General features: G+C 37.9%; 1 protein-coding gene across 1 annotated transcript; it reads left to right on the top strand.

The window, feature by feature from the left end:
- Positions 1-7,038: 7,038 nt before the first annotated feature.
- Positions 7,039-22,421, top strand: LOC127641950 (uncharacterized; the record flags this gene model as incomplete). The annotated part of the gene is made up of 9 exons (XM_052124719.1): positions 7,039-7,230; positions 7,330-7,398; positions 8,057-8,215; positions 8,344-8,493; positions 11,732-11,887; positions 13,604-13,742; positions 13,882-13,998; positions 17,391-17,540; positions 22,199-22,421. Coding segments are annotated over exons 1-9 (1,355 nt in total), but the record flags the coding sequence as incomplete, so codon positions are not given.
- Between the last annotated feature and the right edge of the window lie 2,579 nt (positions 22,422-25,000).

Genomic DNA, 25,000 nt, shown 5'->3' with positions numbered 1-25,000 from the left:
GTCTGTGGCAACATTTTAGATTAAAGATGTACAATGTTACAAAAGCCAAAAGTGGAAATTAACAGGAAATATTGCACCCTTTGCTGGAGTGGTTATTTTGAATATTTATTTAATGCAGGAAAAAATACAATACAAAAAAAATGAAATAAAAAAAGTTTTTAAAAGTACAGTGACCAATTGTGCAATATCACTAAGTATGCATATACTGTATAAGTATAGATATGTGTATTCTTACAAATTACTAGATACAAGTATACAGATAAACTACTATTCAAAAGTTTGGGATCACTATGAACTTTGTATGTTTTTGTAAGTAAATTATACTTTTATTAATCAAAGATGCTTTAAATTTAACAAGAAATGCAGTAAAGAAATTTTTGTTAAAATGACTAATTTAATTAAAATAAATGCTGTGTTCAAGAATCCTACACTTGCAGCATTGACACCTCAGGCATTCCTAGCAGTCAGTTTATTCTAGATCTTCAAGTGAACACCTTTCACTGACCTTATCGTCAAACGCTGAACAACAGCTCAACATCTCAAACTTTGTACAGAATAGAGACATTTGAATGGATTAATCATTTATCAGTTCATTATTTAAATTGCATGTTCTATCTTTTTTCCTATTAGCCAGTGTCAGGCACTTTTTTTCTTTTAAGTCTACCTAAAATTCTTCTCTTCTAAATGTTGCAGAATAAAACTGGTATTTGCATGTACAGGTCTAGGATTTGTGCGGAGTTATCTAGAGAGTCTGATGGACTTGTGTACTAGTTGTGCATCTGGCTTGTCCATTTCTCTGTTAATTCAGATTGTTTTATTCTTTAAAGTAGTGGTGCATGGAATAGCCTTCATCTTCAAAAAGAAAAATAGACTGACTTTCTTGATAAATGTGTTTCTTTTTAGCCAGTTTTCAAACCAATGTCCAGGGTAAGCAAAGTGGCTTGCAGTAAATAAAAAAAAAGTGACATACTACACTGTGATGTTCAGGTTAAGTCATGTGGTTTTATTGTCGTTCTACCATATACAGTTAGTACCAGTCTCTGAGTATTGAGGAGTCTGATAGCTTGGGGGAAGAAGCTGTTACACAGTCTGGTCGTGTGGGCCCAGATGCTTCGGTACCTCTTGCCAGACGGCAGAAAGGTGAATAGTTTATGTGAGGGAGTGTGGATCATCCACAATGTTGGTTGCTTTTTCTGGATGCAGCGTTTAGTGTAAAGGTCTTTGATGGAGGGAAAACAGACCCCGATGATCTTCTCAGCTGTCCTCACTATCCTCTGCAGGGCTTTATGGTCCAAAATGGTGCAAGTCCCAAACCAGGCAGTGATGCAGCTGGATGCTCTCAATAGTCCCTCTATAGAATGTTGTGAGGATGGGGGTGGGAGATGTGCTTTCCTCAGACTTCAAGAAAGTAGAGACACTGCTGGGCTTTCTTGGTAATAGAGTTGGTGTTGTGGGACCAGATGAGGTTCTCCGCCTGGTGAACACCAAGGAATTTGGTGCTCTTGATGATCTCCACAGAGGAGCACTTTATTATATATATATATATATACACATACATATATACAATTTACTGTCTTGAAGCAAATCTCATTTGAATTCTTACCTAACCCTTAAAAGTAGATTATTTTATTTATGTATCGTAAGGGGACTGTATATGCTGCTTTTCATGTGACAAAGTAATGTGATGAAGCTGGAAAATGTATTTTTAAGTAATAAATAAAATAATTTGATGATTTGATGCAGAATAACCATCAGCCAAGTTATGTCCATATTACATAGTTTCTTACAATAATGGTATTTAAGGGAATCAGAAATCAAGATGATTTAAGATAGATATTTGTGCAGTGTATCAGATACAGGTCAGTGTAGGCTGCCCTTCCCCCACACACCTGATCACTGCTGCCTATCCAGAGCAAAACTTCACATGCAAAAACTTCACAGCTCAAAAAATTGAAAAAAGCAAGAAAAGTAGACATGCTCAAAAAGGGAAAGAAAATTAGACGTGCTCAAAAAAGATAAAGTAGATATACTCATAAGAATATTGATAATTTAAATTATTGTGTAAATAAAGCAATTAAAAAGAAATGTTACTAGACACTTTTCCACTTTTCTAACTTTGTATTTAATGGGAAATGCCATTGATTTATTAGAATGAACAGAATATAAGATTGCAAGTGAAGTGTAAGTTTGGAGACACCTCAATTAACCCCCTCCCCCACTCTGCTTTCACTCAGAAGCACTTGATTTGCCCGCGGAAAAGTCTTGAAGGGGGATGGCGCTCTCGCGCTGACCGTGAGATGCAGTGACGTCACTACACAGTAACGCGATGAGATTAATTATGTTTTGAAAGACATTTGATATGTGGCGCTTTTTCAACTAAAAGAAAAAAGTAGAATGTCAGTTTTCATGAGAACATGAGATTATGTATGTATTACCCAATTCGCTTTTTTTGCATTTAAATGTCGTGTGTTTGCACTAAAACATTACATTGTAAATCATTAGTGAGTAAATAAAAATAGAGTGGTTTTGGTTAAGCACTGGGAGATTTAAAATCGTATGTCCAAAATGTTTTTCTAATCCCGATCCTTATCTGCCACACTACCCCCTCCCCGTTTACCGAGAGTTACCGAGAATTACCGAGACGGAGGCGGCGCGAACGATGCAGTGCAGTCAATTGGATTGTACTGTAATTTAGATATTAGTTTATTAAAGATAAATGTATAAACAATATTTAAAATAGGGAAGGTGATCGACACATAAGCACGTGTCTTTGCAAAGCAATCATTGTCTTCTCAGAGAAGGGGACAAATATTTACATTTATTAACGTTTTTAGTATGTGTATGCACCTGGATGTATTCAATGAAAATATGCCTGTAAAGGATGTGTTAAAATCGAAATCGCTTGATTTTATTAGTGATCTTTTTAAACATTGTATTCCCCACTTCAATTATTTTGGTATCTTTCAGCCGCGCGGGAAGCACCGCACCCTCCCCGCCTCAATGAGAGCAGTACAGAGACGAGCAATGAACAGCACAACACTTATTATATTTTTCATTAACACTTTGTTATATATATATATATATATACACAGTACACACACACAAATATATATATACAAATATATATATATGTATATGTGTGTATATACTATAATTATATTAAAAGACATGGAGATTAATTTACTGTCTTGAAGCAAATCTAAGTTGAATTCTTACCTAACCCTTAAAAGTAGATTATTTTATGTATTTATTGCAAGGGGACTGTATATGCTGCTTTTCATGTGACAAAGTGATTAAGCTGGGAAATGTATTCTTAAGTAATAAATAAAAATAATTTGATGATTTGATGCAGAATAACCATCAGCCAAGTTATGTCCATATTACATAGTTTCTTACAATAATGGTATTTAAGGGAATCAGAAATCAAGATGATTTAAGATAGATATTTGTGCAGTGTATCAGATACAGGTCAGTGTAGGCTGCCCTTCCCCACACACCTGATCACTGCTGCCTATCCAGAGCAAAACTTCACATGCAAAAACTTCACAGCTCAAAAAATTGAAAAAAGCAAGAAAAGTAGACATGCTCAAAAGGGAAAGAAAATTAGACGTGCTCAAAAAGATAAAGTAGATATACTCATAAGAATATTGATAATTTAAATTATTGTGTAAATAAAGCAATTAAAAAGAAATGTTACTAGACATAGCCACTTTTCTAACTTTGTATTTAATGGGAAATGCCATTGATTTATTAGAATGAACAGAACATAAGATTGCAAGTGAAGTGTAAGTTTGGAGACACCTCAATTAACCCCTCCCCACTCTGCTTTCACTCAGAAGCACTTGATTTGCCCGCGGAAAAGTCTTGAAGGGGGATGGGCGCTCTCGCGCTGACCGTGAGATGCAGTGACGTCACTACACAGTAACGCGATGAGATTAATTATGTTTTGAAAGACATTTGATATGTGGCGTTTTTTCAACTAAACGAAAGGTAGAATGTCAGTTTTCATGAGAACATGAGATTATGCATTTTTAGCATTTAAATGTCCTGTGTTTGCACTATAAAAATACATAGTTGGCAAAATCTGTATCAGAATAAGAAAAAAAAGACGTTATCAGAATATTTGTCTAAACATTTAATTTCAGAAAAGCTTCCTACAAGACTAAACATACTATTTATATCGTATATGGCAGAAATCGTTAGTATGAATGTGTGTCATTGCGAGTTTAACACGTGACAAACCTCGTTTTCCCGGAATTCAGACACGTGACAATGACGTCTAATGGAGCGAAGACAGTTTTTCCCGCGAACGACAACACTGAACACGCTCATTAAGGAAGAAAAGGTAAGATGTCTTTTCATAAAAATATACAATAAGAGATTCTTGACTAATAAATCGATGTTTAGCGTTGTATTCACTTGTGTTCTTCATGTCAATTGTTAGTTGAACCTGTTTAATTATGAAGTTGACGATTAAACAATTAAGCCAATTAAGTTTGTGCTTTCCCACTAGTCACATTTGTGTATTGATGGATATAATTCAGTGTAAATCTTAGAAATGCATTAATAGCAGTACCTAAGGTACCAAATTTGCTATTTGTATTTTAACATATTTTGCTTTGAGGACATTATCTTTCTGTGGTGAAGTAGAAATGAAATAGTTTGGTGTATATCATTATTTATATCTTACCTCTTACTGTAATACTCCACAAACATGGAAGCAAAGTGTGATCACAGTTGTGACCAGTGGGATTAAACCCCAATGTAAATCAACATTCTGTCATTATTTAATTTGGAGTCTCTCTCTTTGATTGAACAATCTTTCTAAGATATTTTTTACATTGTAATTATGCTTGTTTATTCCATTAATTTTATATAATCGTTTTTTCCCTCATGAAAATTGCCCTATGTGTGGAATTCAGCATGCTGGCTATCCGTAAAAGACGTAGAAGACCTCAGCAGGATGCTGAAGATAACATCATATTTGAAACTGAAAAGCCTGGTCTTCAAGAGCAGTACATCAGCAAATATAAAGGCAAGACAATTCAAATATAAGTACTTTGGATTACTTTTGTATTGCAGCTGAACTGTTGAATTAGTAAAATGTTAGTACATTTCAGATATTTCCATTTTTACTTATTAAATGAGATTGCAGACACCCTGTAACAGTAATCAAAATAATGTTTTTTTCTGCTTTAGGCCGTAGGCTTTCACCACTGAATCTTTCTGCAGAGGAGACTTTGTTCTTGAATACAGAGGTGAACTTCTGAGTTCAAAGGAGAGTCTTGAACGAACTAAAAACTACACTGAAACTGAGAGCACATTCTTGTTTGATTTTCAGTGGCATGGAAAATATTAGTGGTAAGTACATCAAGAACTGTTGACTTGATGTAGCAGGGAAGCTCAAAGAGATCTTTTTCTTCAAGAGAGTAAAAGGGCCAATTTTACCAATAATGATCATTCTCTCATCATTTACTCATTCTTATTCTATCTTACTCCCAATTTAAGTCATCATTCCCTATAAATCTTTATTAATGAATAACTCCTTTCACATTTGAAATGTAGAGTGCTCTGCACATGTGTCAAGTGCAAACAACCGTAAACCAGCTTCTCTCATGAACTACAGTGGAGGATTTATAGAGAATAATGACATATTTGGGTTGAATTCTCACCCAAAGCTAATTTTATCACTTCAGAAGACATGGACTAAACACTTGAGAGGTACAGGTGCATCTAAAAAATGTGAATATCATGGAAAAGTTAAAAATTGGAACTTTCATATATTCTAGATTCCTTACACATGAAATTTTTTTTTTTGGTTTTAATGTTGATAATTACAGCTTACAGCTCATGGAAATAAAAAATCCAGTATCTCAAAATATTAGAATAAAGAATTTATAATACAGAAATGTCAACCTTCTGAAAAGTATTTTAATTTATGCACTCAATACTTGGTCAGGGCTCTTTTGCACAAATTATTGCATCAATGTGGCGTGGCATGGAGGCAATCTGTCTGTGGCACTGCCGAGGTGTTCTGGAAGCACAGGATGCTTTGATAGCGGCCATCAGCTTGTCTGTATTGTTGGGCACAGTAATACCATTGTTAGAAAACCAGTTACTTGTAGTTCTGGCTCTGTGGGCAGGTGCCAAGTCCTGCTGGAAAAGGAAATCAGCATCTCCAAAAACCTTGTCAGCAGATGGAAGCATGAATTGCTCTAAAATATCCTGGTAGACGGCTGAATTGACTCTCGACTCTGAGAGAAAACAGTGGACCAACACCAGCAGATGACATGGCACCCCATATCATCACTGACTGTGGAAACTTCACACTGGCCTCTCCACTGAGCAACGGTCCAGTTCTTCTCCTTTAACCCAGGTAAGACGGTTCTGGCGTTGTCTCTGGTCTTGGAATGGAACAGCACTCATTCAGCAATGACCTTCTGTGGCTTACCCTCCTAGTGGAGGATGTCAATGAGTGTCGTCTGGACAACTGTCAAGTCACCAGTCTTCCCCATGATTGTGGTTGTGTGTACTGAACCAGACGGAGATTAAAGGCTCGGGAAACCTTTGCAGGTGTTTTGAGTTAATTAGCTGATTAAAACTCTTCTCAGGTTGATATTTCTGTATTATAAATTCTGTATTCTAATATATTGAGATACTGGATTTTTTATTTCTATGAGCTGTAAGCAGTAATCATCAAGATTGCAACAATAATTTTTTATGTGAAATGAATCTAGAATATAGAAAGTTCCACTTTTTGAATGAATTTTCCACAATATTAAATTTTTTGAGCAGCTGTATGTTTTCCCTTTATAACCTTTTGAGCTTGAAAGCTTTGGACTCCATTGGCTTACATTGTAAGGACCAAAACACGTCAAAAATGATTACCACAGGAGACAGAAAGTCATATGAGGGCTAGTAAATGATGAGAGAATTATAGTGAACTGTGCCTTTAATATAAAACAGACTGTAGATGTGAAAAACACTTCTGTATATGTCTTGCATACATTTAATGGTAAGTGTGTGTGTTTATATAGTATGGATGCATCCAAGGAAGACAAGTCCCTGGGAAGACTTGTCAACGATGAGCACAAAAATCCAACTTGCAAAATGAGAACTGTTGAAGTGAAGAAAAGCCTCATCTTTGTCTATTTGCTGTACGAGACATTTTACCAGGTGAAGAAATCACTTACAACTATGGCGACTTCGGACTGGCCGTGGAGAGCCAAGGTACCATAAAGAAAATGCTAGAATTCATAAGCAGCAATATATGATGCCTTTTTCCTGTCATTAATTGCTAATGTGTTTTGCGGTCTCATATTTCTCCAGTCTTTAAATGAACCGTCAACAGAATCCAGTGATGTAAAATCAGTCAGCAGTTTGGGCCCACAGAAATCGGTAAGTACATTTAATTCTGCTTCACTCCTTGTAATGACAAAATGGGTAATTTTGAAGCTTAGAGGCCGGATTTTACAATGCATTAAAACAATATAACTAACTCTTAAAGGAGTAGTTTACCCTAAAATAACAATTCTTTCATTATATTCATGCCATCACAGATGAATATGACTTTCTTTCTTCAGCAGAACACAAATAAAGATTTTTAGAAGAATATCTCAGCTCTGTAGGTCCGTACAATGCAAGTCAACAGGTACCAAATTTTGATAGTCCCAATGTAATCGACACAACTGCAGTCCGGCCATTAATGTCTTCCCAAGCTAAATTAATGATGTTTATAAGAAAATAACAGAATTAAAAAGTTATGATAATCTTCACTTCTGGTCACATTCTTCCCTTCCACGACGCTTAATGTAAGTGTTAACAAGTCAAGTGAGAAGTGATACCAAATTTCTTTGACTTGTCCTCACTTTTCCCTCAACTATACCAGAGCAGTGCTTACTAAAAATAAAACAACTTCGTTAAATTAACAAAACATACATCTTACCTTTTGGCTCACCTCAGTGATGCTTAAATGTCTTTAGGTGCCACAGTTTTTAACATTGACAATGTATATTTTACTCTTGGCTTAAGCTAAATACCTCTTTTATATCTACAGCAGCGGTTTCAATCAAGAATGTCAAAGTTGCGACAACATCATGAAGATTGTTATAATCGCTTTAAAAGAGCAGAGACTGAGAGGAATGAGAGTGAAAAGAAACATCTCAAGCTATTGCATGATCAGGTCACTAAACAGCTGTCACAAAAAGATTGCTCGGTGAGTAATATATATGAACACAGACGCATCACAAATAATTAACACCTCAATTTCTTTACAGGTGCTTTTTGGTACTTTTGAGCCTTTCATTTAGTCCATATGATATTACTTCTGATTATGTTTTCCAGCTGTCCCCGTCACCCACTGAAGTATGCACATCTGATACACCATCACATTCACCACTTAATGTGCCGCAATCCTCATCACCTTTGCCCTGTGCTGCATCCACCGCAGGGAATGGCTTATCACAGGAACCTGAGCCTGTCTCATTAAGGGAGGTGGGTATACACATTTAGTAGACAATCTGTGGATGTCGCCATACCAGTTTAGCTTCTGGTACATGCACATTAATTTGTGTTTGTTTTATGCTTGGGTAATGCAGTTACTGCCTCCTAAAAATGAAATAGAACTCAATTTAAACAACTTTTAACATTTATGTACCCCCCACCACCTGCAACCACACATACATTCCAGTGGTCAAACATAAAATAACAACAGACACGCATATAAACAAACAGTCCAAATAAAATACTTGATGACTTAAAAACATATACAATTAACCAACATACCCCACCTGCCCACATCCCTCAAATTTTTTTTAAATGGTCAAAATTAACATAAATTCACATAAATTTGCTGGGAATAAAATACCCAAATACTAAATGCCCTGTTTGGGCCACTGAAAGATGTCAGATGAAAAGCTGTTTACGGGCAGTATGCTGTCAGAGCCAAAGTTTCAGATTTAGACCAGTTAAATAGAATTTAGACCCCAGAGCCTTGCCTGTAGGTAAGGGCTTAATTACCTCGCCAAGCTCCTCCAAGTTTATCTCCAGAATCAATAAAAAATGTTTGCTCAGTCAACAGTTTAGGGAGATCTAATGGTTCCACAAAATTTCTAATATCTTCATCAGTAGACTAAAACATGGAACTATAAAGATCAAGATAGATTTCTTTAAAAGTATTATTAATATCAATGGTAAATATTTCACCAGCAGCAGATTTAATTGAGGGAATGGTAGAAAAGACTCTTTCCTTTATATATCTAGCCAAAAGCTTCCCTGCTTTGTCCCCCGACTCAAAGTATGACAAAATAGTATTATATCTGTATTTCAATCGGTCAATTCTCTGAGGCCATCAGACGACATTTGGCGCTTCAGCTCTGCCTCGGCACTTTTAATATTCCCCTCCAACTCCACGAGTTCTCATGCTTTGGATTTTTGATGAATGAGGCATACTGTATGATCCGACCCCTAAGAAATGCCTTAAGTGTCTACAAGCCACGCCCACAGAAGATAATGAGGACCAGTTGGACTCCATATAAACAATGATTTCGACTTTAAAATTAGTTGGAACTCAGAATTTTGCAAAAGGAAACATTAAAACACCAACTATATTCTTTTTTTTTTTCTCTCTGTATGTGGCAACACCTTTAAACTCACCAGAGTGTGATCAGAGACTAAGATGTATAGTCCCTACCATATGGATTCAAATGTATAGACCCTACCATATGGGTTCAAAAGTCTCCAAATATCTGTAAGACCAAGATTTGTACACATCCTCTGAAGCGTAGATGTTGCTCTAGGGGACTTACACACTTTTCCTTTACTATGATCAAGGACTGAATCCATCAATAGATTAAAGTCTCCTCCCAACATTATATTGTTATAATGCACATTGTTATGTGCAGAAATATTAGCCAAAATCAACCTTTGCCCCTGAATTTCAAAAAAAAAAATAATGACTCTAATTTAACTTTAATCCGTTGGAGACATTTGAATTGTAGATGTTTACTTATCAATGTAATGACTCCTGCTCTTACTCGAGCCAGCACTAAAGAAAACATGTCCATCCCATATCTTCCCAAAATGTTCAGCTTCCTGCAGAAAACTTGTGTTTCTTTAAGAAACACTATATCCTATTTCTTACGCTTTTAAGAAAATAAATAACCTTCCTTCTTTTTATGGGGTGTCCCAACCATTCACATTCCATGTGGAGAGTGACAATCCACTCATATTAGTATTTGACATTAACATAGTAGAGAAATTAGATAAAAATGTAATTATAAAGACCACATTCCACATTGGTGCAACAATCAACCCCGAACTTTCCCCAGCAAAAAAAAGAAAAACATGTGCATTAACCCTCAGCACAACATCACCAATTGGTGTCCATCCCTCTAAACTCAAACAGTCCATGTACGCCCACGATAGTCCCTAAGCGACAAACTTGCCATCAGATTGCTCAAGTCCGGTAAGCTTCCACACAATTTTTTTAAACAGAATTACACATCAGAAGATCATCTATAAAACAAACTCCAGCCCATAAGCGGAATAAACACACAAAAAAAGTGTAGATTCATCCACTTAATTGTCTTGAAGGTCTGGGCCTGCACAAAACAAGCTCCAGCCGCTAGCGGAACCTGCACAAAGCATCTATTCAGTTCTTTGTGCAGTCAAACTCACTCCAATGTCCTGTAAGAAATATTCCACAAAACAAACTCCAGCCAACTTGAGGCATAAGCACCTAAAACAAGCAGATTCATCCACATGGCTTACTCCAATGTCTTTATGTAGGACAATGCTTGCTGTGACATGTAAATAGTATGCAGACATCCTTAGTATCTGTTCTCAATTTGGCCAGGAATATCAGTGCAAAAGTGATCATCCGCTGATGTCATCCGCTGATTCTATTTAGAGAACATGTCGACAATCAACAGAGCAATGAAAATTGACACAGCCTGTCTCTAAAATCCGAAATGATTTTAATTGTTTAATTTTCGATTAGCACGTTTTAAAATCATGGTAAATGGGATACTGTTTAAAATATTTGGAAACTACCCAGCTCTATTCATCGATATACAATTAAATCATCCTATAAACCAGCCCTAGTGAGAACATGAGAAAACGGCACATTTTTATATAAAATACATTCCTCTTGCGAATGATCAAATTCAATGCTGTCCCGCATTTTGTGTGTTCATCTTTCTGCATGTTTGTCTGTCAGTGCAACCAGGTGAAGCATTAGATATTTACATACAATGATATTAACAATATAAAAAAATCTCCACCAGTTGACACTTTTATTTCTATATAAATATATACAGTATATGGTGGAGATGAAACGGCCACCCAGTCTTAATATCTCTATTAAGATAAGTCACTATTATTACATAAATGTCCAACCATAATTATTTGATAAAAATTTTTGTGCACTCAAATTCCAATCACATATTACTCTCCAAAGAAGGGCATTTTAGATTATTAGAGAAATTATGTGAGAGGTACGTGACATGCTATGCAGCATTTTTAATGCTTGTATGATAACCTGAAAGAGTGTCTTGCTTGTCATTACACTTAAGTAACCACAGTACAATGCTAATTAGATTTACAGAAACCACATAATGCCCATAGACTACTAACACCTTATCTTATTTAAAAGTTCACTCCCCTTATTTGAGCACTGAAACTTACTGAAATTGTACATCCTTATTTTCATCATGTGTTGTTCTCTTTTCAGTACTCATGGAAAGCCCTCAGTGATTCAGATGTTACAGACTACAGCGATGTTGACTATGTACCCAAGAGCAGCTCAGACGAATCAGATGATAGTGCTTCTGGATATAGCATGGTTGAAAGTAGCTTAGATGAAGCTAATGAAAAGACTTCTGAAAAGGTATGGTCAAAAGTTCTCTGAAAAATCCAACTTCACCTTTTTCACAAAGCTATAAAGATACAAGCAGTTCATCAGACACAGGCGTGACAACACCATCACCAAATGCTAAAGTGCAATGCAAAACCAAAGAGACAGACCCCTCTTCTGAAGATAGGTCTTTTATTCAATCAATGCCATCACCTGTGCAGGATCGCAAGTCATATAAGAAGCAGTATTGTCTTTATTGCTCTAAGCCTTTTTCAAAAATGGCAAGACACCTTGAATCTGTCCATCGCAATGAAGTGGACGTTGCAAAGGCAGTTATGTTTCCAAAACATTCTAAAGAGAGGCGAATCCAGTTAAACCTCCTTAGAAAAAGGGCAACTTTGCCCACAACACAGATGTGGCAAGAAATGGACATGGAGAGATGGTTGCCTGCTACCGTCCAAAAGAGAGCAAAAAAGCCAAGGATTTCATTCACTGTGTTTACTGCCAAGGGCTTTACAACAAGCGTAGCCTTTGGAAACATTTAAAGAACTGTCCTCTGAAACCTAAAGATGATGAATCCAAGGGCAGGAAAAGAGTCCGATCACTCTGGCTCTGAAAACTCCAGTTGGTTTAGAAGTGAGCAAAGGTTTAAAGAATATACTTTCCATTATGAACTATGATGAAGTTTCCCGTGTTGTTCACTCTGACTGCTGCATCATGCAACTGGGGGAGCACATGTTTAATAGGATGGGATCTGATGTTAATAAACATGACTACATCAGACAGAAGATGAGAGAAGTTGGCAGACTTCTTCTTGAAGCAAGGAAGATTACTCGGCTAAGATCTATGGTGGACTTCATCATTCCAGCAAATTTCAAACAAGTCATTTCAGCTGTTAAAGTTGTATCTGGCTATGATGAAGAGAAAAACTGCTACCAAGATTCCCTCTCTAGCTCTCAAACTTGGTCATTCTTTAAACAAGATCTGTAGTATTGTTGAGAGCAATGCCATGATGTACGGAGACCATCAACGTGCTGAGTGTGCTCGAGACTTCAGAAAAATACACCAGGCAAGATGGAACGAATACATTTCTGCTGGTGCTTTAACTACTTTAAAAGAAGCCAAGTGGAACACGCCTCAGATCATTCCTTTCACTCAAGATGTCAAAGTTCTGCATGCACATCTGGAAAAGAAACACAAACAGTTCCTAAGCAAGCTCAGAAACTGCCCATCGGCAAAAAAGCTATTCAGCTCTTGCTAAGGTCACATTGACGCAAGTCATCCTGTTCAACAGAAGAAGAGAAGGTGAGGTATCACGAATGCTTTTGGCAGCTTTTAAAAGCAGGGATTCTTCTGAGCTACATGAAGACCTAGCTGATCTGTCTTTCGGAGTTCGAGAGAAAGTTGTGTCTGCACTTCACCCGAAGTTGAGATCCGTGGTAAACGAGGGAGAAAGGTTCCTGTGCTTCTCAAGCCTTCAATGGTTTCTGCCATGGAGCTGCTTGTTGAAACACGTGAGGTTTGTGAAGTCCCAGCTGAGAATCCTTTTCTGTTTGCCAGATCAGGAGCAATGCCTGCATACCGAGGAGGAGAGTGCATTTACAGAGCTGCTCAGGAATGTGGCATAAAGAATCCAGAAGCACTGTCATCAACTAAGCTGAGGAAACACATAGCAACCATGTCAAAAATCTTGAACCTTGATGAGAACGAAGCAGATCAATTGGCTGATTTCCTCGGTCATGATATCAGAATCCACAGACAATATTACCGCTTACCGAGGGGACGCTGCAGCTGGCAAAGATGAGCAAGGTCTTGTTAGCAATGGAAAAGGGAACACTCTCAGACTTCAAAGGAAAGACGCTTGATGAGATTGAAATTGACCCAAATGGTATGAGCATGCTTGCATGTCTATGCTAATATTTTTGTCTATGCAAGTTTTTTGACAGAAAATGTAAGAAAAAAAATTACATTTGAAAGTATGATGCTATGATGATATTATATTTTCATTCATCAATGCTTTCTTTTAGAACAATTTGAACCCCTCGTTAATGATATGTCAAGTGATGAGGAGGATTGCAGCGACCCATCTCAGTCAGCATCCCCAGAAGAGACGGCTCAACTGTCTGGATCACAAAAGGATCAAAGTAAGCAAAGTTTTAACCAATCATTTAATCACCAAGAATTACTTTTATATTAACTAAAGACAACAATCAGGGAGGCCAGTTCGGAAGTAAAAAGGTTGTTTTATATCTTGGGGTATGCCTCTGGGCTTTCTTTAGAGAAAATAGACTGCAAGTTTAAAAGAAAGTAAATGATTTAAATGTACATTCAGTAAGGTTTCAGCTGTTTTGCTGGCTTTTGTTCGCTTCTATATTTTCACACATCTTTTTTTATGTAATTACAATTGTATTCATTAATCACAGAACATATGCATAGTATAAAACAATGCTGTTTATAAGAATATGACACAATCTTGTGTTTTTTATTACAACTAGTGCTGTCGGTCAATTAAAAGTTTTAATCGTGATGAATCACATAATTTTACATCATTAATCATGAATAATCACTGATTTTGAAAGTGCTAAAATTTTACCTTTTAAATTGAAATTAATTTTAAAATGTATAATGGGAAAGATCAGGGCTGTGTTTCCCCAAAAAGAGCATTGGTGCCTACAGTATTTACGATCTATCCCAGAGATCACAAAGTTGTCTTTTGTTCCAAATTGCATGCAGGTCACTTACAATATACATTCAGGTCCATAAATATTGGGACATCGACACAATTCAAATCGTTTTGGCTCTATACACCACCACAATGGATTTGAAATGAAACGAACAAGATGTGCTTTAACTGCAGACTTTCAGCTTTAATTTGAGGGTATTTACATCCAAATCAGGTGAACGGTGTAGGAATTACTACAGTTTGTATATGTGCCTCCCACTTTTTAAGGGACCAAAAGTAATGGGACAATTGGCTACTCAGCTGTTCCATGGCCAGGTGTGTGTTATTCCTCATTATCCCATTTACAAGGAGCAGATAAAAGGTCCAGAGTTAATTTCAAGTGTGCTATTTGCATTTGGAATCTGTTGCTGTCAACTCCTCACTATAAGAGCCAAAGAGCTGTCACTATCAGTGAAGCAAGCCATCATTAGGCTGAAAAATCAAAACAAACCCATCAGAGAGATAGCAAAAACATTAGGTGTGGCCAAATCAACTGTTTGGAATATTCTTAAAAAGAAAGAACACACCGTGAGCTCAGCAACACCAAAAGACCCGGAAGACCACGGAAAACAACTGTGGTGGATGACCGAAGAATTCTTTCCCTGGTGAAGAAAACACCCTTCACAACAGTTGGCCAGATCAAGAACACTCTCCAGGAGGTATGTGTATGTGTGTCAAAGTCAACAATCAAGAGAAGACTTCACCAGAGTGAATACAGAGGGTTCACCACAAGATGTAAACCATTGGTGAGCCTCAAAAACAGGAAGGCCAGATTAGAGTTTGCAAACAACATCTAAAAAAGCCTTCACAGTTCTGGAACAACATCCTATGGACAGATGAGACAAAGAACAACTTGTACCAGAGTGATGGGAAGAGAAGAGTATGGAGAAGGAAAGGAACTGCTCATGATTCAAAGCATACCACCTCATCAGTGAAGCATGGTGGTGGTAGTGTCATGGCGTCGGCATGTATGGCTGCCAATGGAACTGGTTCTCTTGTATTTATTGACGATGTGACTGCTGAAAAAGCAGCAGGATGAATTCTGAAGTGTTTCGGCAATATTATCTGCTCATATTCAGCCAAATGCTTCAGAACTCATTGGACGGGCGCTTCACAGTACAGATGGACAATGACCAGAAGCGCATCTGCAAAAGCAACCAAAGAGTTTTTCAAGGAAAGAAGTGGAGTGTTATGCAATGGCCAAGTCAGTCACCTGACCTGAATCCGATTGAGCATGCATTTCACTTGCTGAAGACAAAACTGAAGGGAAAATGCCCCAAGAACAAGCAGGAACTGAAGACAGTTGCAGTAGAGGCCTGGCAGAGCATCACCAGGGATGAAACCCAGCCGCCTGGTGATGTCTATGCGCTCCAGACTTCAGGCTGTAATTGACTGCAAAGGATTTGCAACCAAGTATTAAAAAGTGAAAGTTTGATTTATGATTGTTAATCTGTCCCATTACTTTTGGTCCCTCAAAAAGTGGGAGGCACATATGCACACTGTTGTAATTCCTACAACCGCTCACCTGATAAATACCCTCAGATTAAAGCTGAAAGTCTGCAGTTAAAGCACATCTTGTTCGCTTCATTTCAAATCCATTGTGGTGGTGTATAGAGCCAAACAGATTCGAATTGTGTCCATGTCCCAATATTTATGGACCTGACTGTATTTATTTATGCCATTTACGATTGATATCAAAATGCAATTATTTGTATTTGCTTTGTAAAATAAATGAATATAGTTAATTTCAGCATATTGTGGATATTCTGAATGAGTCTATTTTAATTTTTTGATCCAATTGTTGTGACTTCATTCAATGTGGGAATTGTGTAAGAAAAAGTCATCATGAAAGTTAAAGTATTAAAATAATGTAATTTTTGCAAGCCCTTGATATATCAATAAATTAAATGTATTATGCAGTCCTAAAATGGGCATTAAATCTCTTTAACACTCATCCTCCACAATATTAATCAGTTGGAAGTATATAGCTTTCTTTTTTGGTTTTGCACAGCAACCATACAGCCACGTTCATGAATATGTGCACTATTATGCAAATGAAAGGGTAAATAGCGGTTAACATATGCTCGCTGAATTGCCACAAGGAACTTGCATCATTATAACCAATATAAACTGCAATGACTCAAACTTAGTGTTTCAAAAAAGCATACACCACTTGTAAAAGAGTATTATTAAAAAACCTTGTGTGTATTAACCCACATTCACACCTGTGGAAAGGCAGGAAAAACTGAAAGTAACATTGGATTGGTGGCGCCATCTAGCCACACAACATAGACGCTCATTATAAAAGTCCTCCCAGTATACACACTGGGACATCAGAACACAACGGTAAAATGCATTACTCACGATTAAGAACAATTTACTAATTAATCCCATACGGTAACGTGATAATTTTGTTTGTCGTTTTTAATTACAACATTACCAGGAGAGAAACAGCACCTTTAGCAGAAGATTAATATTATTGTGTTAATACTATTATGTGATCATAGGCAGCCTCACCTTATTCTCAGCTGTTTATCGAAAACTGCACTCCTGTCAGATCGTCAAAGAATAGCACAAATATTACTAACTGCCATTGGCCATTTGGGCCCCATCCTCACTGACACAAACTCTTTCAAACACACATCATGTAGGTGACTGATTTTGGTTTCAAAGCTGGGAATTTTCCTGAAATGTAAGCAGTTGGCATCCCTGAGCAATAAGCATCTGAGGGCTTTTCACATTTTCTAATAATCTACAGATTACAATATGTCATGATTGGTTCTGATTTAAAACTTTATTTCCTTATTTTTTCAGGTTCTTTAAAGGCTCCAAAAAGAAAATGGGAGGACATTGAGGTAAAAGCAATAGAAAGGCACATGATGAGGTTCATCAAGACATGCAAAGTTCCTGGTAAGCAAGACTGTGAAAGATGCATTGAAGCAGAGCCAGAGGCTTTGAAGGAGCGTAACATGGACTGGCCTGAAAAACTATGATGCTAAAACAGGATCACAACTCTCAAAAAAAGGGTGCTTTGTAGCCGTGTAGAAGTAAAATGACTTTTCAATATTCAGCACTTTTTTGAATTTTGTTTCATAAGCTGTTCACCACTATGTGTTTAACACTTTTTCATTTCTCTTGAAAAACAGTTGTTAAAAGTAGAAGTGAAAGGGATGAAGAGGGAGGAGGAAAGTGAAGTAGACTGGAAAAGAGGGAGGAGTGAAAGTGAAGTAGACGGAAAAGAGGGAGGAGTGAAAGTGAAGTAGATGAAAAGAGGGAGGAGGAAAGTGAAGTAGACAAAAGAGGGAGGAGTGAAAGTGAAGTAGACAAAAGAGGGAGGAGTGAAAGTGAAGTAGACAAAAAGAGGGAGGAGGAAAGTGAAGTAGAGGAAAAGAGGGAGGAGGAAAGTGAAGTAGACGAAAAGAGGGAGGCGTGAAAGTGAAGTAGAGGAAAAGAGGGAGGAGTGAAAGTGAAGTAGAGGAAAAGAGGGAGGAGTGAAAGTGAAGTAGACGAAAAGAGGGAGGAGTGAAAGTGAAGTAGAGGAAAAGAGGGAGGAGTGAAAGTGAAGTAGACGAAAAGAGGGAGGAGGAAAGTGAAGTAGACGAAAAGAGGGAGGAGTGAAAGTGAAGTAGAGGAAAAGATGGAGGCGTGAAAGTGAAGTAGAGGAAAAGAGGGAGGAGTGAAAGTGAAGTAGACGAAAAGAGGGAGGAGTGAAAGTGAAGTAGAGGAAAAGATGGAGGCGTGAAAGTGAAGTAGAGGAAAAGAGGGAGGCGGAAAGTGAAGTAGAGGAAAAGAGGGAGGAGTGAAAGTGAAGTAGAGGAAAAGAGGGAGGCGTGAAAGTGAAGTAGAGGAAAAGAGGGAGGAGTGAAAGTGAAGTAGACAAAAGAGGGAGGAGTGAAAGTGAAGTAGACAAAAAGAGGGAGGAGTGATAGTGAAGTAGACGAAAAGAGGGAGGAGTGAAAGTGAAGTAGACTAAAAGAGGGAGGAGTGAAAGTGAAGTAGACGAAAAGAGGGAGGAGTGAAAGTGAAGTAGAGGAAAAGAGGGAGGAGTGAAAGTGAAGTAGAGGAAAAGATGGAGTGAAAGTGAAGTAGAGGAAAAGAGGGAGGAGTGAAAGTGAAGTAGACAAAAGAGGGAGGAGTGAAAGTGAAGTAGACAAAAAGAGGGAGGAGTGAAAGTGAAGTAGAGGAAAAGAGGGAGGAATGAAGATATAGTTAATTGTTTAGGCCAAGGTTCTCGATCTCGTTTATATATTATATTTTATCTTCTACAATGTGTTCACTGCTCTTTCAACATCTTGGCATTTCTTAGGATTAAGAGAATGATTGTGCATGCAGTGCATTTGCATGTAATATTCTTTGCAACATCCTGTCAATGTTATATATTGCAAAGTCAATTTAAAAAGTTTGCTAGTACAATACAGTGTGGTGTGTTTTTCTATCCTCAATTGTTTGTATATCAGTATCAGAGTCCCCAAAGAGTCATTCAAGACGCAGTTTGTTAACGTCGGAGTCCTCAAAGTGTCTATTAATTGGAGTGTGTGTAACGCCTGAGTCCTAGAAGAGTCTATTAAGTGGAGTGTGTGTAACGCCTGAGTCCTCGAAGTGTCTATTAATTGGAGTGTGTGTAACGCCTGAGTCCTAGAAGTGTCTATTAAGTGGAGTGTGTGTAACGCCTGAGTCCTCGAAGTGTCTATTAAGTGGAGTGTGTGTAACGCCTGAGTCCTCGAGCGACATTAAGTGGAGTGTGTAACGCCTGAGTCCTAGAAGTGTCTATTAATTGGAGTGTGTGTAACGTCTGAGTCCTCGAAGTGTCTATTAATTGGAGTGTGTGTAACGCCTGAGTCCTCGAGTGACATTAAGTGGAGTGTGTGTAACGCCTGAGTCCCTCGAAGTGTCTATTAATTGAGTGTGTGTAACGCCTGAGTCCCTCGGCGTCTATTAATTGGAGTGTGTGTAACGTCCGAGTCCTCGAAGTGACATTAAGTGGAGTGTGTGTAACGTCTGAGTCCTCGAAATGTCTATTAAGTGGAGTGTGTGTAACGCCTGAGTCCTCGAGTGTCTATTAAGTGGAGTGTGTGTAACGCCTGAGTCCTCGGTGACATTAAGTGGAGTGTGTGTAACGCCTGAGTCCTCGAAGTGTCTATTAATTGGAGTGTGTGTAACGCCTGAGTCCTCGAAGCGTCTATTAATTGGAGTGTGTGTAACGTCCCGAGTCCTCGGCGACATTAAGTGGAGTGTGTGTAACGCCTGAGTCCTCGAAGTGTCTATTAATTGGAGTGTGTGTAACGCCTGAGTCCTCGAAGTGTCTATTAATTGGAGTGTGTGTAACGTCCGAGTCCTCGAGTGTCTATTAATTGGAGTGTGTGTAACGCCTGAGTCCTCGAAGTGTCTATTAATTGGAGTGTGTGTAACGTCTGAGTCCTCGAAGTGTCTATTAATTGGAGTGTGTGTAACGCCTGAGTCCTCGAGTGACATTAAGTGGAGTGTGTGTAACGCCTGAGTCCTCGAGTGTCTATTAATTGGAGTGTGTGTAACGTCTGAGTCCTCGAAGTGTCTATTAATTGGAGTGTGTGTAACGTCCGAGTCCCCGAGTGACATTAAGTGGAGTGTGTGTAACGTCTGAGTCCTCGAAATGTCTATTAAGTGGAGTGTGTAACGCCTGAGTCCTCAAGTGTCTATTAAGTGGAGTGTGTGTAACGCCTGAGTCCTCGAAGTGTCTATTAATTGGAGTGTGTGTAACGTCCGAGTCCTCGAAGTGACATTAAGTGGAGTGTGTGTAACGTCTGAGTCCTCGAAATGTCTATTAAGTGGAGTGTGTGTAACGCCTGAGTCCTCGAAGTGTCTATTAAGTGGAGTGTGTGTAACGCCTGAGTCCTCGAAATGTCTATTAAGTGGAGTGTGTGTAACGTCTGAGTCCTCGAAATGTCTATTAAGTGGAGTGTGTGTAACGCCTGAGTCCTCGAAGTGTCTATTAAGTGGAGTGTGTGTAACGTCTGAGTCCTCGAAATGTCTATTAAGTGGAGTGTGTGTGTAACGCTGGAGTCCGCTATAGTGTCGGTTTTGAGGGCTTTTACACTGGCAGTTTAGGATGGCATGAAAAGTTGTTAATGTGTCATGCGGACAGGTTTGGGGAGAAACGGAATACATGTAATGGGATTACGTATTTAAAATACAAAATATTAGTAATATTAGTTTTCCACTTTGTAGATCAAAGAGATTAATTTGCATTTTATTGTCATTTGTTTCTTTTAATATTCAGTGCTTTCAGATGGAAGGAATATTTATCCATATAAATGTGATCTTGTTTTAGAAACAACACTGCATAAGATATTTCAGTTTTTCAGAGAATGTATTTTTAACATGTGTATTTTGAGTTTTTATAGTCAAAACAAGTGAAAAAAAATCTACCAGTGCTGAAGTAATCCAAAGTATTTTGAATAAATTACTGACCTTGAGTAATCTAATGGTACATGTTACAAATTACATTTTCCAGCCTGTATTCTGTAATCTGTAGTGGAATACATTTCAAAGTAATCCTCCCAACCATGACATCAGCACTACCTGCAGGAGGTGGTTGGAGTTCGGTGTCAATAGATCTGTGGCATGAGTCACATGAGTGACACAGCAACCTGTACTTGGGGATGCACTTAGAAGTAAAATAACTAGCACATAAGTTTTTGCTGATTCAAGCACGATGACATCATCAGTTGGTTGCAATATTGGTTCTCACTGCTGAATTTGGTTCAAATCATTTTTTTTTTCTTAAGGTTATACAGCAATTCAAGTTAATAGTGATAAGAATTGTGGCTTGCCTGTCTAATTGTGGCATCTCAAAAGTCCAAATAAAAATTCAGTTGTCTAATCCTCAACCATGAAGAAACTGATATTTTACTTTCTAACAATGATATCTCTGTGCTGGCTTGTACATTTCTTGTCAATATGAGAACTTTGCATTGAAGCATGTTTCTGCCTACTTGGAATAAATTTTTTGTAGCATTTTCACCCTCTAATATTATTTAATTATCAAGTCCTAAAAGTTTGACTTGATCAGAGTTTGTGTATCACCACAAAGTCCTAAAAGTTTGACTTGATCAGAGTTTGTGTATGTCCCTAAAAGTGACATAAAAAATACTGTCCCTAAAGTGAAGGTAATTTGTCAGGTCTTTAAGGAAAGGTTTTATTGAAAATATCAAGTGATATTTGTAATGAGAGCATCTCCTGAAGTGCAGTCATGTTTTTCTTTTGTCTCTAGACCCTCTAGAAAGGGGTGTCCCCAAAGTTAGGGTATTCTGTCATACGACCTCATTTTGTGGTTAAGTAGGTATGTGTGTGTGTGTGTGTGTGTGTGTGTGTGTGAGAGACACACTAGATCATATTCCCCAGGAGTTGTGTAGACCAGAGCGGAGAAAGATTCGGGGCAGGAGAGGTGTGAGTAAAGTACACTTGGCAACGCTTCCATCTATAATCTGCACAAATTTGAGTTCAATAAACAACAAAGTGGACGAGATCCGAGGTACAGCTCATAGTATCACAAACTCCGTCTGTGAAATCAAAGGTTTTACTTTTAGAGCAGACAGAGATACAGCTCAGGTATCAATAACTGTCTATATCGGATGTGTCGTCAGTACACAGTGAGCGAAAGGATTTAAAAGACGTTGAGATATTGTACCGGACTCTGAGACATTTCTACCTGCCCAGTGAATTTGGATGTGTTCCTCCCAGCGGCAAAGCATCGAGAGATACTGGTGCAGACCGTGATCACATGCTGCTGCAGAAACATCCAGAACACAGCCGAGAGTCAGATTATGAGGAGAGTTTGCAAATAAAGGGATTCATTCAGATCAAGATGTTAGTGTTCATATCACATATGTGTGTCAAATACTAGAACATCAGCGGTTGCACCCCACGACTGAAGTCTTGTTCACCTGTGTGGGGTGTGAGTTTGCCTCACTGTTCCTGTGTGATGAAGCACTGAAGGACGTCCTACAGATCTCTTCTAACACAAGTGTGTGTAGCTTCACAAACACTCCATCAGAAGCTGTAATAAGAACACACACAGAATAATCTTCAGATGACCGGCTGTTGATCAAGCAAGCGGTATTTTTAGGGCGTGTAGGCGGACGATACACATCGTAATGAAAGATCAGAGCGTGCAAATGAATGTCAGAAAACAAGCTCTGAGAATAGAGCGACACTCATTACACTCACAACAGCACAAACAAACACAATTTACCCGAGCGTCTAAAATAAGCTCTCTGATTGGACAGCCATCACGACTTCAAATTACTGACCATCAAAGCGCTTTCTGAGAGCAAAATATCCGTAAATATCATCTTAATTGAGCCACACACATAAAACTGACTGAGTGTGTCAAATGAGCATTCACAAGTCAAAAGTCTCATAATTGAATCCTGTGAAAATAGAGCAACATTTATGATCAATAAACTATTTCAGTTTGATGAGTCCAATACAAGAATACACAAACAACTCCAGAAAATTGTCTGCAATTTACCATTTCTGTGAAGTCTATTTCTCTCTCGTCCATTACGCTACATGTGTGTGTGTGTGTGTGTGTGTGTGTGTGTGTGTGTGTGTGTGTGTGTGTGTGTGTGTGTGTGTGTGTGTGTGATTATATGTCATTTCAGACATTATGGAAATATTTTAATTAATACACACACATACACTCACACACACACACACACACACACACACAGTTGTGTTTCCATGTTTTATGGGGACTTTCCATAGACATAATGGTTTTTATACTGTACAAACTTTATATTCTATCCCCTAAACCTAACCCTACCCCTAAACCTAACCCTCACAGAAAACTTTCTGCATTTTTACATTTTCAAAAAACATAATTTAGTGTGATTTATAAGCTGTTTTCCTCATGGGGACCGACAAAATGTCCCCACAAGGTCAAACATTTCGGGTTTTACTATCCTTATGGGGACATTTGGTCCCCACAAAGTGATAAATACACGCTTACACACACACACTCACACACACTCACACACACACACACACACACACACACACACACGTTGTGTTTCCATGTTTTATGGGGACTTTCCATAGACATAATGGTTTTTATACTGTACAAACTTTATATTCTATCCCTAAACCCTAACGCTACCCCTAAACCTAACCCTCACAGAAAACTTTCTGCATTTTTACATTTTCAAAAAACATAATTCAGTATGATTTATAAGCTGTTTTCCTCATGGGGACCGACAAAATGTCCCCACAAGGTCAAAATTTTTGGGTTTTACTATCCTTATGGGGACATTTGGTCCCCACAAAGTGATAAATACGCGCTCACACACACACACACATACACACACTCACACACACACACACTCACACACACACACACACACTCACACACTCACACACACACACACATGTTGTGTTTCCATGTTTTATGGGGACTTTCCATACACATAATGGTTTTTATACTGTACAAACTTTATATTCTATCCCTTAAACCTAACCCTACCCCTAAACCTAACCCTCACAGAAAACTTTCTGCATTTTTACATTTTCAAAAAACATAATTTAGTATGATTTATAAGCTGTTTTCCTCATAGGGGACCGACAAAATGTCCCCACAAGGTCCAAAATTTCGGGTTTTACTATCCTTATGGGGACATTTGGTCCCCACAAAGTGATAAATACGCGCTCACACACACACACACACACACACACACACACGTAAGAGTCACAGTGTTCAGTGTTGTGTGTCTATTACACAAAGAACAAGTTAGCGTTTAGCGTCACAATTAGTTTTTTTTTAAGTTTAATGTGATGAACTTTTGTATTTTCAGCCGCAGCTTTTATGAGAGTTATTAATAAAGCAGGCAGAACTGAGCGACCCACATCAAATGAATACACAGCACATTAAAAGCTAAAATGACAAGAGAACAGATCCCACAATGCAATGTGATAAATGAACATGTCTTCACTCATTGTTTCTTCAGCCTGAAAAAAGTTGTTAATTTATATTCCAAGCGGACTTCATTAACTGTGTCAGAGTGTCCGTCATATTCTTAGTTTTCTCACTTATCACATAAAGATCTTCTGCTTTCAAACAATACATTATCATAAAAAGTGCAAAATTATTAAAATAATTTCTTCATATCTGCATATTCATTAGAATCATCATCAGTCAATATCTAAGCATGAATTTACACAAATATTGTAGAATTGAGTCTGAGCATCACAATTAATCCACCAGAAGTGAAAATGTAAATCACATTGTGTTCCTTATTACTGACAACCATCAGTGTAACACGCTAACATTATCAGTGAAACACGCTAACATTATCAGTGTAACACTCTAACATTATCAGTGTAACACGCTAACATTATCAGTGAAACACTCTAACATTATCAGTGAAACACGCTAACATTATCAGTGTAAC

Source organism: Xyrauchen texanus, unplaced genomic scaffold (assembly GCF_025860055.1).
Source record: "Xyrauchen texanus isolate HMW12.3.18 unplaced genomic scaffold, RBS_HiC_50CHRs HiC_scaffold_239, whole genome shotgun sequence".
Lineage (NCBI taxonomy): Eukaryota > Metazoa > Chordata > Actinopteri > Cypriniformes > Catostomidae > Xyrauchen > Xyrauchen texanus.
This window is presented reverse-complemented; position numbering and strand designations above follow the sequence as displayed.